At 41.2% G+C, this 13,898-nt stretch overlaps 1 protein-coding gene across 8 annotated transcripts in view; it reads right to left on the reverse strand.

Moving 5' to 3' along the window:
* dachd (dachshund d) overlaps positions 1-13,898 on the reverse strand; it is a 114,223-nt gene that overhangs the window by 11,502 nt on the left and 88,823 nt on the right. For 5 of the 8 annotated variants that reach the window (XM_020609234.1, XM_020609238.1, XM_020609233.1 and 2 more), the window contains 3 exons: positions 11,066-11,238; positions 10,784-10,937; positions 10,550-10,681 (listed from right to left, as the gene is read on the reverse strand). In XM_020609234.1, the coding sequence (XP_020464890.1) occupies positions 10,550-10,681; positions 10,784-10,937; positions 11,066-11,238 (459 nt within the window). The remainder of the gene's footprint in view (positions 1-10,549; positions 10,682-10,783; positions 10,938-11,065; positions 11,239-13,898) is intronic. The other 3 variants (XM_020609240.1, XM_020609239.1, XM_020609236.1) reach the window with 2 other exon arrangements.

Consider the following 13,898-nt stretch of genomic DNA (forward strand, 5'->3'; position numbering starts at 1 on the left):
CCCTTTCTCCCAGTGCCTGGCTGCAAATGCTGGCATGTGTTTGCATGTTTATTTCTCACCATCGCTCCAGAATCATTGACTTCAACTTAATTACAGCGACAGGCGTTGGAGTGATGGGGGCCGGTGGAATGGAGTACTCTGTTTCCAGGTGATATTTCTCCACTAGCAAGGCTGCCAACTGCAGCTGTGACAGCCTCTTGTGCTTACCGTACGGTAAAGGTACAGTTAAGGCCCCGACTATGAAATACTGTGAGGAAAAACACTAGCAGGTCACCCCTGTCACAAATAACATTTCATGCACAACTGTTTCGGTGGATAATAGGAGCCACAAATAAAAATGGGACGCTGTAAATACAATGCATTCTGAATGAAATGCCATAATTTAAAACAACCCCCTCCCCATCCTCCTCCTCCACCCTGTTCTCAATAGCTGCAGAGGGAGTCCTTGACAGTGTGCTAGCAATGATGAATCACCTATCCAGTTAATTTTCTCACTCCTTATGTGTTGTGCTGCTAAAACAGGGGCCCAGGAATTGACTTGACAAACTATGAATGTAAAAAATATCACTTGGAGGGATCTGGGCTTATCTCCAATTTACATGTTATTAGATTTGTGTTGCAAGCAGCACTTGGACCCAGCAAAGCTGAGGCAAAAAAGATGGGGCAAATGATAACCAGAGATAAAAAATGTCTAAAATCCACTTGAAAGCCTTTGAAATATTTGATGGAAAGTCACAGGGAGTAGAGAAAAGCAGAGGAAACTGGCCTGATTTAAAATGTGACAGACACACATTGCAATCTGTGGTAAATCTAGAAGAAACCTTGGGAAATTTAGCTGCAATCTCTGGATAAATAGCTGTAATTGACCTTGGGAGTTGAAAATGTGCCATATGTTTCTGGTTCCTGTGTTTGAAACTAGGTCCCTCAGGACATTTCAGCTGAGTCCTCACATGAAGGCAGTGTGGGTAGGAGGAGAGGAAGATACAGAAACACACAAAAAAGAGAAAGCGAAAGAGACCGAGAAAGGAAGCCAGGAATAAGAGATACAGTAGATGGTTAAAGACACAAGATGGATGGATAGATAGGTGAAGCAAAGAATGAGGAAGAGGAGGGTGGAACAGAATGGGCGTGCAGAGAATGAAAGACTGACAGAGAGAAAGAGAGATGGGAGAGAGAGGGAAAAAGAGAGGGGGAGCAGAGGTACATTTGGCCGGCCAGTCAGTGTGATATATTGACAGGTGAAGCCTTTGTCCTTGCGAACCTGTGTTCCTCCCAGCAGGAGAACTGAATGCTAAACCTGGAGGTTGTCAGCCCAGCCAACACAAAGCAAGGCGCTGCTTTTCACTACACAATTACATTTGATATGACCGGCCAGGGCTGCAAAGAAACCAGCCTCCTTCAAATGGAGTAGTTATGACCTCTCGGATAGCCATTAGCAGCCAACACAGCATTATTCCACCTGCACTTAAAGCGCTGGATTTGGAAAATCTTGTCAAGGGAAATATCTGTCTTCTGCTACAAATGCAGTGATGCAGAGCTGGGCAGAAAAGTAGTTGCATGCAATCTGAGCACTTTAAAAAAACATGAGCCTGGCTTATCTTGCAAATGATGGCTGCACTCTGAGGGGTCTTTCAGGCAAAATAAAGTCATCATAACTTGTAAGATAGTTTGAAGCAAGTCCTACAGTATGTCACAGGCTTATTTTAATAACTGGATAAATGGTTTTATGTGTCTTGTTTTTAATCTCTGTACAGTTGTGAAAGTAGCAAGTGTTCAGATGAATTTAACCACCAGACCTACAGAAAAACTGCAAGTAATCCAACTAATGGAAGGTTAGATTGACTTGCAGACACACCTTCATTAATGGAAGTTAAAAAAAAACAAACTGCAGGACATACCATGAGAATCTGTGTGATGATCCATACAAGACAAATTCCTTTAGAGAGACTATCCCCTGCATATGTTGTGCATATGTGTGTGTAATGTGCTGTATACACTGAACAAAGAGACAACACACGCACACAGAGGTATGCAAACACACACTTTCAAACACATACATGCCCATCACATATGCGCATGGCACACACACACACACACACACACACTAATGTGCCCTCATCACATTAAAGCTAATTTCCTTTTCATCACGGAGAGAGGAAAATGAGTGTTTGCCCCATCCCTGCTGGGGGACAAAGTCAAGAGCCCCGGTCGGTTTGGGCTAGATTAACAGGTAACATTTGGCTCCCACTCTCTTATCACAGCATGAAAATCAAACCGCGTGTTTTCCTCTATCGCTCTCTCTTTCTCCCCTCCCTACTGTTCCCTTCACTTAGAGATGAAATCGCTTGCTGCACAAACCCATTTGGAGAAAGGAGAGAAGGTGAGCAGGATAATCAGGCTGGCCACTGGGCCGTGTTTCCTAAATGCTCTCCAAAACATTACTGTGCACAGGCATAAAATTAGCGCCAGGACCTTAAAATGTTGACATTTAGCATGACTTTTTGGAGAGTGACACTCTCATTTTTTCTTGTAGGATATCATTAAATTTCAACTGCCCTATGGCTGTGCCTTTCCATTAATAACCAATTCAGTGTGTCACTTCTCCCTCTCTCCCATTCTCTCTCTCTTGCTGCCTTTTTAAAGTAATGAGTCCATTGCTTTGCCTTAATAAATTGAATCGTATTCTCAAGGCCATATGAAGATAGAGCCACAGATGGACAGGCTGCATGGAGGAAATAACCATAAATCCTTTACTGTCAGAGAGGCGGTCTGAGGTGACAAAAGAAGACAACTGTGATGCTCAATTGGGATCATACTGAGATTACAAAAGACACACTGAAAGGTTGATTCTCACTGTTCAAACTGTCTTTTCTTGGCTTGGATAAATAATATTTTCTATTGCTTTCATTACTGAGGAAATGATTAGATTTAAGAATCTAATCATGCATGAAGATTAAAATACTAACAGATGGTTGTCCACATTATCTTTCAATGCACATCATGCATAACACAACCAACAGCAGAGAAAATTAACAACTTATACTTGTGGTTTTGGAGCATAGATTACAATATTATGGGGCAAACAATTAAAATAGATTTTATCATTTGCTTAACTGTTAGCTGAAAAAAGGCAGAGAAAAAACAGCAAAAAGAGAGACAGAAAAGTGGAAACAGAGAGAGCAAGAGGCAAGGGACCCGAATCCGTGTTGACTTCCATTCAGGAGGAAGATATCTTGTCTTTTTATGCGGCCCATGTCATATTTATTGCATAAAGGTCAGAGTGTTCATTTGTTCAAAGTCAGCGTTTTCCCTCTCTCCTCTCCTCCATGTAATAAATGCAGGGGCTATGTCATTATCGGACCTCTGAGGATTACAGGCTTGGCTGACTGTGATGACTGCATAAAAGCATACAGGACTTTTGTTTCTGCCAGCACACACCTTCAAATGAGCTCTTAAAGTGAACAGTGGTGGAGACAAAATGGCATTTTGTAGAGAGACGTTCACAGTTAAGAGTGGTCGAAAGAGAAAGGGGCAAGGTGGTGAAAGGTTAGAGATCACAGCACTAAATCCATCCCCCTGTGTTTTAGATAAGCCAGGAGGGTAAAGTTCAGGTTTGCAGGGAAACATAAACTAGTGACTGAAAAGAGAAAATGACAGCCGGACAGACTTGAATACATTTCTGGAATTCATCGATCGAATATGAGCCCAACCTGTAAAGTAAATGATACTTGGAGAAGGACATTATAGTGAGGAACTTTAAATGTATTTACATTGTCTTTGCATATTGACCTCAGTTGACCAGGTCCATTTATTGACAGAAGAATCCCAGAGATTAGACTGGCCTCAACTATCGATTGGGCATTTTGCTTGAATCATTCCCATTTCAGTAGGGGATCATTTGTACTTTATACCCCACTAATCTCTCTGACCCACTAATCATCAAGCCATTAATTTCTCACTCTTTGTTTAGTTCTCCTTTGTTTAACATTTATTAATTCATTATAGCAACTTCTCATGCAGCTTAACTTAGACAGTGACTGGGGAGTCCTGCATCTACCCGATAGCAATGCGCATTCCAGTAAAATATGTCACGGAATATGCACCCTACATCACAATACACATGCCAATTACATATTGATAATTAAGCATTCAAACAAACAAACAAACAGAAAGGAAATCCCCCCATAATCACCAGGTTTTAATGGAACAAGTATTAGCTTGGTGTGGTTGGCCAGATAGCCTGCTGCTAGATCAGAGCTTTGCTGGGTTTGGGAGTGGGGGGCGGCGGGGAGGGTGCTGGGGCAGGGAGACACATTGGTGTCATTGCCTGGCATTGCAATCCTACAGGGAGAGGCTCTGCTGTTCTGTTGCTGAGCGAGCACGGCAATGGCGGCTGGTGCTAATCCAGACTGGATATACTGAGCTGCTTTTAAATGAAGATGAAAGAACAAAAGAGGAAATGGAAAATGTAAACTTTAAGAGGCCTGGCTTAGGAGCGCTCGGTCCGTGGCTGTCTGCTGTAGAAGCTCAAAAATGGATGCAAATCCATTAGTAGTCCTGGTTTCACAGTTATAAAAATACTTAAGGGGTTTTAACAGGAGCGACATGTTAAACGTGTGGAAATCTGTTTTGATAACATTATTCATAACGCTGGCTTTGCGCTGTGTGAATTAATAACACTTCATTTACAGACGGAAGAAAGCTGGCATGGTATTTCCAGTTAAAGAGATTAATTTTTAAACACCTAATTGACAGGCTGGGGTTAGGCAGGATAAGCAACAGACTATAAGGCTGCAGCTGCAAAGTCAAGGTGACTGGAATACTCAGAGAGAAAGCCTTTCAAAAAGCAGAATAGAGAGCAGAGAGGGAGGGAGTGAAGAGAATTAGTCCTCAAGCACTTCTCCCTCCGCCCCCTATTCTTCCTCTCTTTATTAGGAATGATTTACTTTCTCAGTGAAAGGATATAAAAGCTCAAGTATAGTGGCGTAATTATCGCAGAGTGAAAATTTAAAGGTTTGACTCACAATGTCCTCAAGTCAGCGAGCAGACTGCCAGACGATAAGAGTGACTGTGTTCAACACTCGCCATCCAATTGGTTGTGTTTTATGGGCTTTGCCAAGGAAGAGCACACAAACAGCACTCGGCTCTGCAAGTCTGTAAACATGATGGACTGTGGCAAACTACTAGGGCTGGTGTTTACCTTGGCAGAGCCTGGCCCTGGCATGTCGGTAGCATCACTTAATTACTGTTTACATGTAAATATTAAATTATACAAACAACCCCACAGAATGTCTCCAAAAGTACAGAAACACACATTCAGGGTCAACCTTATCTGTCTGCAACAGTTGCCGCTGCTACAATATGAATTGCTTTGAATCACAAATTTCCTGCATTGTACATAATCTTCATAATTGTTTAATGCTGTTGTCCAAGGGCATTCGGGTAAATATGTTCCCATGCTTGATCTGCATAATAGCAGATGCTCAGATATGTGCAGCCCACCTTGTGTTCTCCGAGAGAAAGAACACAAAAAGAAGGTTACTGTTCAAAAGAGTTTTATCAGGAATAAGGACTGTGATCATTAATGTCTCCAGTCAACACTGATGGATGATTGCTTTGATTACAGAACTGTTTTCCTGACAGTTCAGAGTCGCATATATTGCAGAGCACCGGTGCCTACTGTGCATCTCTGGTATGGCTGAGTAAAGCACTTGTTCATTTGCAGTGAAGGGTAACATGAAACAGGCCTCAGCCTTCTGATGGACAGAGAGATTTCACCTTCGCCAGTGAATGATAATGCATTATTAAATTTGCCTCTCTGCTCACTAGATACACTTAGCTGACCACAGCATATTTATCTCCCCATCCGAGGCTCACGTCTTGGCAGGAGAAAGCATTCTGTCACTTTTGAGGCATTTCAAAGATTAAAAAGAACCTCTCTCTTTTCAGCGTTCCTAAAAGCATCTCCCCTTTTCTGTGAAATGTGATTAGCAGGAGATGGTGTCACGCAATGGAACATTCATGAGGGGGAGAACAAATATCCAAATGAACTCCCATGTCCTCGAGGAATAGCCCCTCTCTGCACCATCAGCAATCTCTCTCACATGGGCCGGGAAAATTTGATTGATCCTCTATTGAATTATTTTTTTGCACTCTTTCATTTCAACAGGACACACTGACAAGTTGTTTGATCATAAAGCATTATTGTCTGCCAAGTCACATTTCAGGGTTGTGATGGCTAATGATCTTGCTTTCTGACTTAGGGAAAGTAAGGTAGTCAGCATGTGTTTGAAGCTTGCAACACCAAGGACATCGAGAGGACTGAACAAAACACTATGCATTAAAGTCAGGGAGATGAAGAGAGAAGGAGCTTACACAGAACACAGCAAACTTTTAATGATACTGTATGGTGATATCATCAATGTCAGTGAAATATTTACGCCCTGAAAAAGAGCACAAAACTGATGCTAAAACTTTTTGCCTGACCCAAAGTCCCTTAGCTTCCTTTTTATCATCACAAATGCTTATGCAAAGAAGGAACTGAACAAAGACTACAAAGGCTAGGAATCACTTTTTTTGTCTTTTTCATCTTTTTTCAAACTATGTGCGCCCTCTCTACATGAGCCCTTCAGCGTCCACAGGTCTTTGCCAAAAGCAGCTGAATGGTAATAGACCATGACATTGCTACCTGCTCCACTTCATCATTCAGACTGTAAACTGGGATTGCAGGCAGTGCACAATGCACCAGCCCTAAGCACATCAACCGGAAATCCAGGCAGCACCCTGACAAAGAAAAGATGTGGCAAAATCGGCTTTGTCCGTTGTGGTCACGCCGGTGCTTGATCCATCAACGATTGCTCAGTTGATAGCAGGTATGAAAGGATGCACCTCTAGGTGACATAATACACCACAAGCTTCCATTTGTGCTGGGGAGGACATTATGAGTGCATCTCCTGTTGTGTTAACAAGGATATATAACATTTGCCCGGGAAGTGCCAATATCATATTACCAGTGATTCACCCGCTTTTAAAATATGGTTTACGGAATCAGTTTACATACTGTAGTAGCCTCCGACTCTTTTGTCCGGCATGTTAGCTCTGCATAAAAGAGACGTGGCCTGTTTAACTACAGTGGTCGGGATGAGGTAAGGCAGTGAAATTTGTTGTTGGCAAAATGCTTAAACTGCCACATGGCATTTAAAGAAACTCCTATAACCTCCATACATATGGCTTGTGTTTCAAATACCCTTTTCCCCAAGGAAATAAAATGATGTCAGGTGTTTGATGTCTAAAGTGAGTTTGCAGCCAAAGGCTTCCGTACCTTTCAAAATTCCCCTTATTTGTCAACTACCTGCTGTTCATGAGACAGAGGCTTGTCGGAAGCTATTGCCACGGACTTTTTCGTTTGAATCAATTCAATTAGTCACATGTGAGATAACACTTTTCTACTGGCCTTTTTTCCCCCCTCATGCATCATCTAATCCCCCTTTTTTCAGGCAAAATTTGGACAAAATATAATCAAGTTCAAACAACAGCTCAAAAAACACTACCATCTGGCTCCTCTGCACTTGGTGACACAACTTTTTTAAACAACAAACAGCCTTTGTCCTTCATCACCAGAGATGACATGAAAAAGACGAGACATGTTCATAGAATATGAGTGATGTGACATTATAGTGGCTGCTTCTGAGGTGTCTGGCTATTCAAATAGCCTCGGTATGAGGCGGGGCACAGCTTCCTTCCTCTGCGCCTACTGTGCTCTCTTCTAAGACTGTATTGCAAGAGATTAATTTAATGCTCTGCCAGGATCATAAAGATCAAACAAGTGGAGAGATATCATTAAACCATTGGAATGTTATCTCATTTATCTAAACAAACTGATGCAATGAACAAGCCTAATTAAAAAGCTCACCATAAACAAAGCTTCGGATGGAGAGGCCTCTCCACTGTTTAACAATGGCACACATTTATTTTATTAATCTAATGCATCATGTGTCATATCATTACAGTTCAATATATCTATCATTAATTTTATTCCCTTCATTTAAAGCTTTTATTGGAATTACTTTGGTTATTAGTTGGTTCTAATGTATTGGTTACCTCTGAATCTGGCTGCAACAATCTCTCTTATCTCGCTGCATAAACCTGTGCGTGTTATTCAAATTGCCTCATTTATTATGATAGCTTCCTCATGTAAATTGTGCTGACTGCTCGCCCTTGCACAGTCCTCATTAGACTAATGAAAACCTTCAAACGAAAAAACTAAACAACCTGCCAAATAAAGGTCTGGGGTTATTATGAAAATTACAACTGTGGGAGCCGGGAGAAGCTCTCTTCATTAATTCATGCTCAGCAAATTGGTAACTAATTTAGTTGCACTCCTCTGCATTAATGGGTTATTTTATAAAAATGTTTTCCACAGCCCGAGACCTCTGGTGCACACACTGGAGAGCTCAGAATCCTAATCAAGTCCAGTGACATATTAGGAATTGACAATCTCAAAGATAATACAGTGAGTGTTTGCAGCTAGATGTGTGTGGGTCAACTATCTAAAATTGGTGTGGATTGCCGGGTCATTTGCTTTCTCCACTAATATTGCAAAGGAATTACAGTCCATTTGTGTTGATTATCTGAGTATAGAGGAGGCACTTCAGTTAAGAAGTAAGATTTCTGCTATTGAGGAAACATTAAAAAGATTTACTATGTGGATATGTGGCTGCTTTCTCTGTGTTGCTCTGTTTGCCTTTTTTCTGAACACACTTACACGCACACACACCCTCACACGTGTACAGACAGACAGTCTGTGACCCATAAATTCAGCTCGTGATCCTGCTAATTATTACTATTCACTGTTTCACACCCTTTGAGCGAGGGTCTAACACTGATCTTCACATCAGCCTTGCCAACAGGGAACATACAGTCCAATGATTTCCATAGTGGTTTTAATATCATTATCAGCCTCACCCCACCCTGTATCGCCCAGCACAGTACAGCACAGCTCTGACAACACCAACTGAGAATACTAAAATCTGTTATTTGCTTCATTTTGTATTTAATTCATCACTAGTAGTAGATTTCTGTTTCTTTCATTTACCTCTCCTTTTTTAATTGCACAGCAAAATTCTAATTGAATAAGCCCAGCAAATAATACTTACTTTACTTAACAATGTGACTGAGGTTAATATTTTGAATATTCTTCCCTAGTGGGGATGACAGGAAACAGCACATGTGAGGAAGTCGACTCTTTTATAAGGGTCATTATTTCCCATATTTATGATATATGTGTTAATTTGGTTTTTAAAATCTGATGCAAAATGCAATCATGCAAAATCAGTGTGAAAATCAAATTAGGCAAAGCCTATCTGTAACGTTAACGATCAGTAGTCGCACTGTTTAATGTTTTTGTAATTACTTAAAGAACTTGGAGACTGAGCAGCATAATCAGCAGTTCTTCTGGTGCCCTCTCTTTTTTCTGCTTGTTTGGGCCAAGCACACCTGTTTACTGGAACTGGAGTGAATCACAGCCTCTTATAGCAGAGGTCATCGGTGCATAAGCTCTAAGGGAAAACTGACTTTAAGTGATTTTAAGAAACCTATCTTTTGCAGAAAAATGTTCAAAACAATCTATCTATAGATTTTAACTGCAAGAAGGTGCCATTAGAAGTCATCATAGCATGTGTAATATAGGGCTGATATACGCCATAAATGTAAACCATCTACAGCAGATAAACACAGTGACACCTTTACCTCAGTGGAGTTCCAAAACAAAGGCTGCTCCAACCAGCAACACATGACATTTCAACCAAATATTTATATACCTACACACACATCCACACATTAAGGTGAGAAGCCTGTGGGTGTCCCTGGATAGTTAAAAAGTATTATTACAATGATACAACATACACCCAAATAAAATGGAAGCAAGAAGAGGAGAGAAATGAATGAATAATATAATAATAACATTAATGAGGGTGACTGCCAAAAACATCTCTAATTGTATTTTCAATATTCAAGACCTTAAAAGTTATTTTACAAAGTTACAGAAATAATGTTTGTTTGTTTTTTTTTTTGTTTTTTTTACAAAAAAAAGACTGCACTCGGCATGCAGACTGTTCTCTGAGAGCTCAACAGTTTCTTCGGATTTATTTATTTTTTCAGTAATGACAATGGAGTTATCTTCTGTTGAAACTGGCATGAAATGTCTTCTGTCGTAGTTTATTAAAATTCAGCCGCTCTGATCAATAACGTCTCAGATACTTTAACCAAATGTGGGTTCCTTGTCTCATTTTGTGATTCTGTGATATTAACTTGGTCCAGACTCTTCTGCAGACTTACAGACATGCTCTGCTCTCCTTAAACTGGTGAGCCTTCATCTCTGTTATTGGACATAATTCCCAGAATTACACAAAACATCATAGGCTTCTAGAATAAAGCCAGTCCAGTACAGCATATTCAGCCACTGCAGAAAACTCGTGTTGATAAATACACCTTCTGTACTGTGTAAAGTACACCATTCTGTCACACTACCTAACAATAAAACTTAACCCACCTTTGTCAGTGTGCATCCTCTTTACTTCGTGGCTCATGTCGTGGGCCAGGTCTCCTTCTTTAGGCCCAGGCGGGATGTTGGGGGACAGGCCCAGGAGGGCTTGGTTCATGGACAGGCCATTGTGGTGTGCCGCTGGAGAGAGGAAAACAAAACAAAAGTGACATTACTAAGGACACATATTTTGGATCCTTATCTGTGTGACTAACTGTGTGTGGAGGTAGTACAATGACATACGTATCCTGTCTGAGGAGCTTTCTGTGTGGGCTGGGGAGCTGGACACGCTGCTGCTGCGGTGGGATGAGGGGTGGCTGCCTGGCCTCCTGTTGTCTTCTAAGGAAGGAGCAGGGGAGGGACTGTCCGGCACACGTTCCTGCAGCCCCAGCAGCCACAAAAACACACACACACACCCCCAAAATAAATACCCAGTGTAGACTGAGACATTCCACACAGGAAGGAGCGAGCTACATTTAAACCATCTAGTATTATGATGCTTCTGCTTTCAGTTTTAAAATTTACCTTTATAACAGACGTGACCATTCTGGAGGGCAGACTCTGGCCCTGTGCTGCCGCTGCCATGTTTGCTATGGTACTGAGGTGGTTCATCTGGCTCATCGCCATGGTGACAGAGGCTGGAGGCAGGCTGACTGGGATCAGGGGGTGTGGCATCATCATGAAGGGGAGTTCCAGGCCTGAGACACATGAAGAGGTCGTTGGTTACTCAATGATGCATGTTATGAGTAAGATATTCACAGGGGAAACTTCTGAGGCTCTGGCTGAAAACTCTAAACCTGCTGCTGTTAATTCAGCAATCAGCAATTCCCACCACCGAGATACCCTTTAAAATTGGTGTCCAATAACAGTAAAGCTTTACACCACCATCCATTAGGAATAAAATGGAATAATTCAAATTAATTGCTTCTCGGGTATCTTTCCATGTTAACATAATACATATAAATGTTTAACAACATACAGTATGTTAATAATAGATACTACTGCAATAATAATAAAGAAAACGGGGATGATAACTATATACAAAGTCATTCAAAGACCAAAGTTTACACAGCAATAAAGATGCATCAATTATTCTGCGATGAATAAAAAGGGCACATTATGGAAATCGTCTCAATATTTACATAGAAAAAAATTCTTCTGTAAAAACAAAGGCAATCTCGAATGCCATTACCCAAATGACTAGTTAAATGTGCTAATGACAAACCAGTTAGACTACAATATGGCAATGACTTTAGGCTAATTATAGAAGCTTATATTTCCAACCAGAGAAAGGGAGAGAAGAGAGCGAGACCAAAAGGAGTAAAGTCACTTTCAGCTCCACACAATAATGGGAATTTCATTTCTTTTTATTTCTTTCTCTTTTATAAGCACACAAATTATTCCATTACAGCATCAGAGATATCTTGCAAATGTTTTAAATTATTCAATTGCTGCCTCGCAATAGATGCCTAATTGGGAAAATTGAAGACATTAGCAGTCTGAAAATGTAAAGAATGTCTAATAAAGATACCATAGGGGGTTAGTAGTTAGTCGAACCGTGGCCCTGCTCTGTGCTTCTGAACGGCTTAATGACAACAAGCCAACTTTCAAAGGACATAAGCGCAGACAGAAGGTCAAAGCTAGGTGTCGGCACCTCCCCAACTACACACACCCCCCCCACCCCCTGCTCTATGGGGACTTTGAACTGGCAGGATCAAAAGTGACTGGGAACAGTTTGGTCTCATTCCTCCACCACTCAGATGTGTTTCCTCAAATGCTTTAAAGAAAACCTCATAGACACTATTGGATCTGACTGAGCCTCTCTGTTGATTTTTCACTCTTTTTTCTCTCTTTCTTGGCAGCACGGTTCAAGGGAAAAAAGCTATGTGAAAGAATGGGGGGGGGCGCTACAGAAAGCTGATCCACAAAACAACTCCACTCCTCTTTTCTGACAAAACATCAGTAGCCAAAGGGCAAGGAGATCTGCATGGCGAAGCCTCTAAAGAGAAGGACACTGGTTGAAAATGAAAGGACATGAGAAGTACTACTCTGTCATTCCTCTCCTTCCAAAAGAAGCATTGATTTCCATAAGAAAGATTGCATGCAGTTTCTCATTGCCGAGTATTCCCAAACAATATAAAGCAGGGGAGATTAAAGAAAGGCGGAAGCCAAGCAGCACCTTGTATCAGCGCCTCTGTTGTAGCTCAGACTGAATCAATTACTCCTCAGCGGGCTATGCTTAATTAAAAAAACACCACAGAGCGTCTGATTGCGGGGGTACTTACTGTAGGACAACGTGGAGAGGTCTAGGCTACCTATGAGCCTTTCAAGGCCACTCAAGGGCCAGAGTGAAGAGACTTATTCTGCCTTTGAGGTGGATACATTACACCCATTCAATCAAACACTGCTACACACATAAAGACACATGTACTTAAGCTGCCAAATTTACAGCAAATCAATAGCAAAGTGTGAAAAAGAGACAAAGAATCACCTAAAACTGCACAGCTCTAATCTCTGTCAAACACATACTTCTTATCTCTTTGGTATATCTTTGACTTGATGGTGTATGAATATGGGGAAAACACCGGACCTCTTTTCACTCTAAGGGGTATTAGTCTCGCTCTCAGAGCCCAGAGTCCAGCCCCTTTCATGTCACCCCATCTTAAAGTGGTGTTTCTCCTGTGAAGGCCCATTCAGGCCACTGTAGGGGAATGTGCCACAGGCCAATGAGGGGCCACCAAATCCCTTTATTTGTTGCTGAAAGGAGCCAGGTGAGGAGGATGTTGCTTTATTCAAGGAACCTGGCATTAATGAAAGCCGGTTAAGTGTTTTTGTTTCATTCATATGCAATTTCTTCCAATTGACTTGATTTACTCTTGTTAAATGAAAGGGTTACAAATAACTGCAGGACAATGCCCTGAAAAAAAATGTACTGTGGCAATAGTATGCAGTGCATTTTGTGTATTTTCCTTTTCTAAAAAACCAAATTGACAAACATTAGTCTGATTCATTATCACTTATATATCACTATATTGTGTAGATACTCCAATGGGCAAACCTTTGGAAATAAATTTGTCAGTTTCTGTTTATCTCCGATACAGAAGTTCAGACCAGATGAGTGGTGAATTCCCACAAGCCCCCCTCTCTCCTGAAGGGCATAAACAATGCATTTGGAGTAATTTACCTGAAGTAAGCCTGAGGGACCTGCAAAGGTGAACTCCTATTTACAATCATTAAAACTACAAATCACTTAATACCGATATAAACAGCTCAGCTATTATGTCATGCAGTGCTTTGGAGTTCATGCATGGATAAGCAAAGATCTGAATCACAGAGGATGAATTTTCTGAATTAAAAC

Source organism: Monopterus albus, unplaced genomic scaffold (assembly GCF_001952655.1).
Source record: "Monopterus albus unplaced genomic scaffold, M_albus_1.0 scaffold99.1, whole genome shotgun sequence".
NCBI classification, from domain to species: domain Eukaryota; kingdom Metazoa; phylum Chordata; class Actinopteri; order Synbranchiformes; family Synbranchidae; genus Monopterus; species Monopterus albus.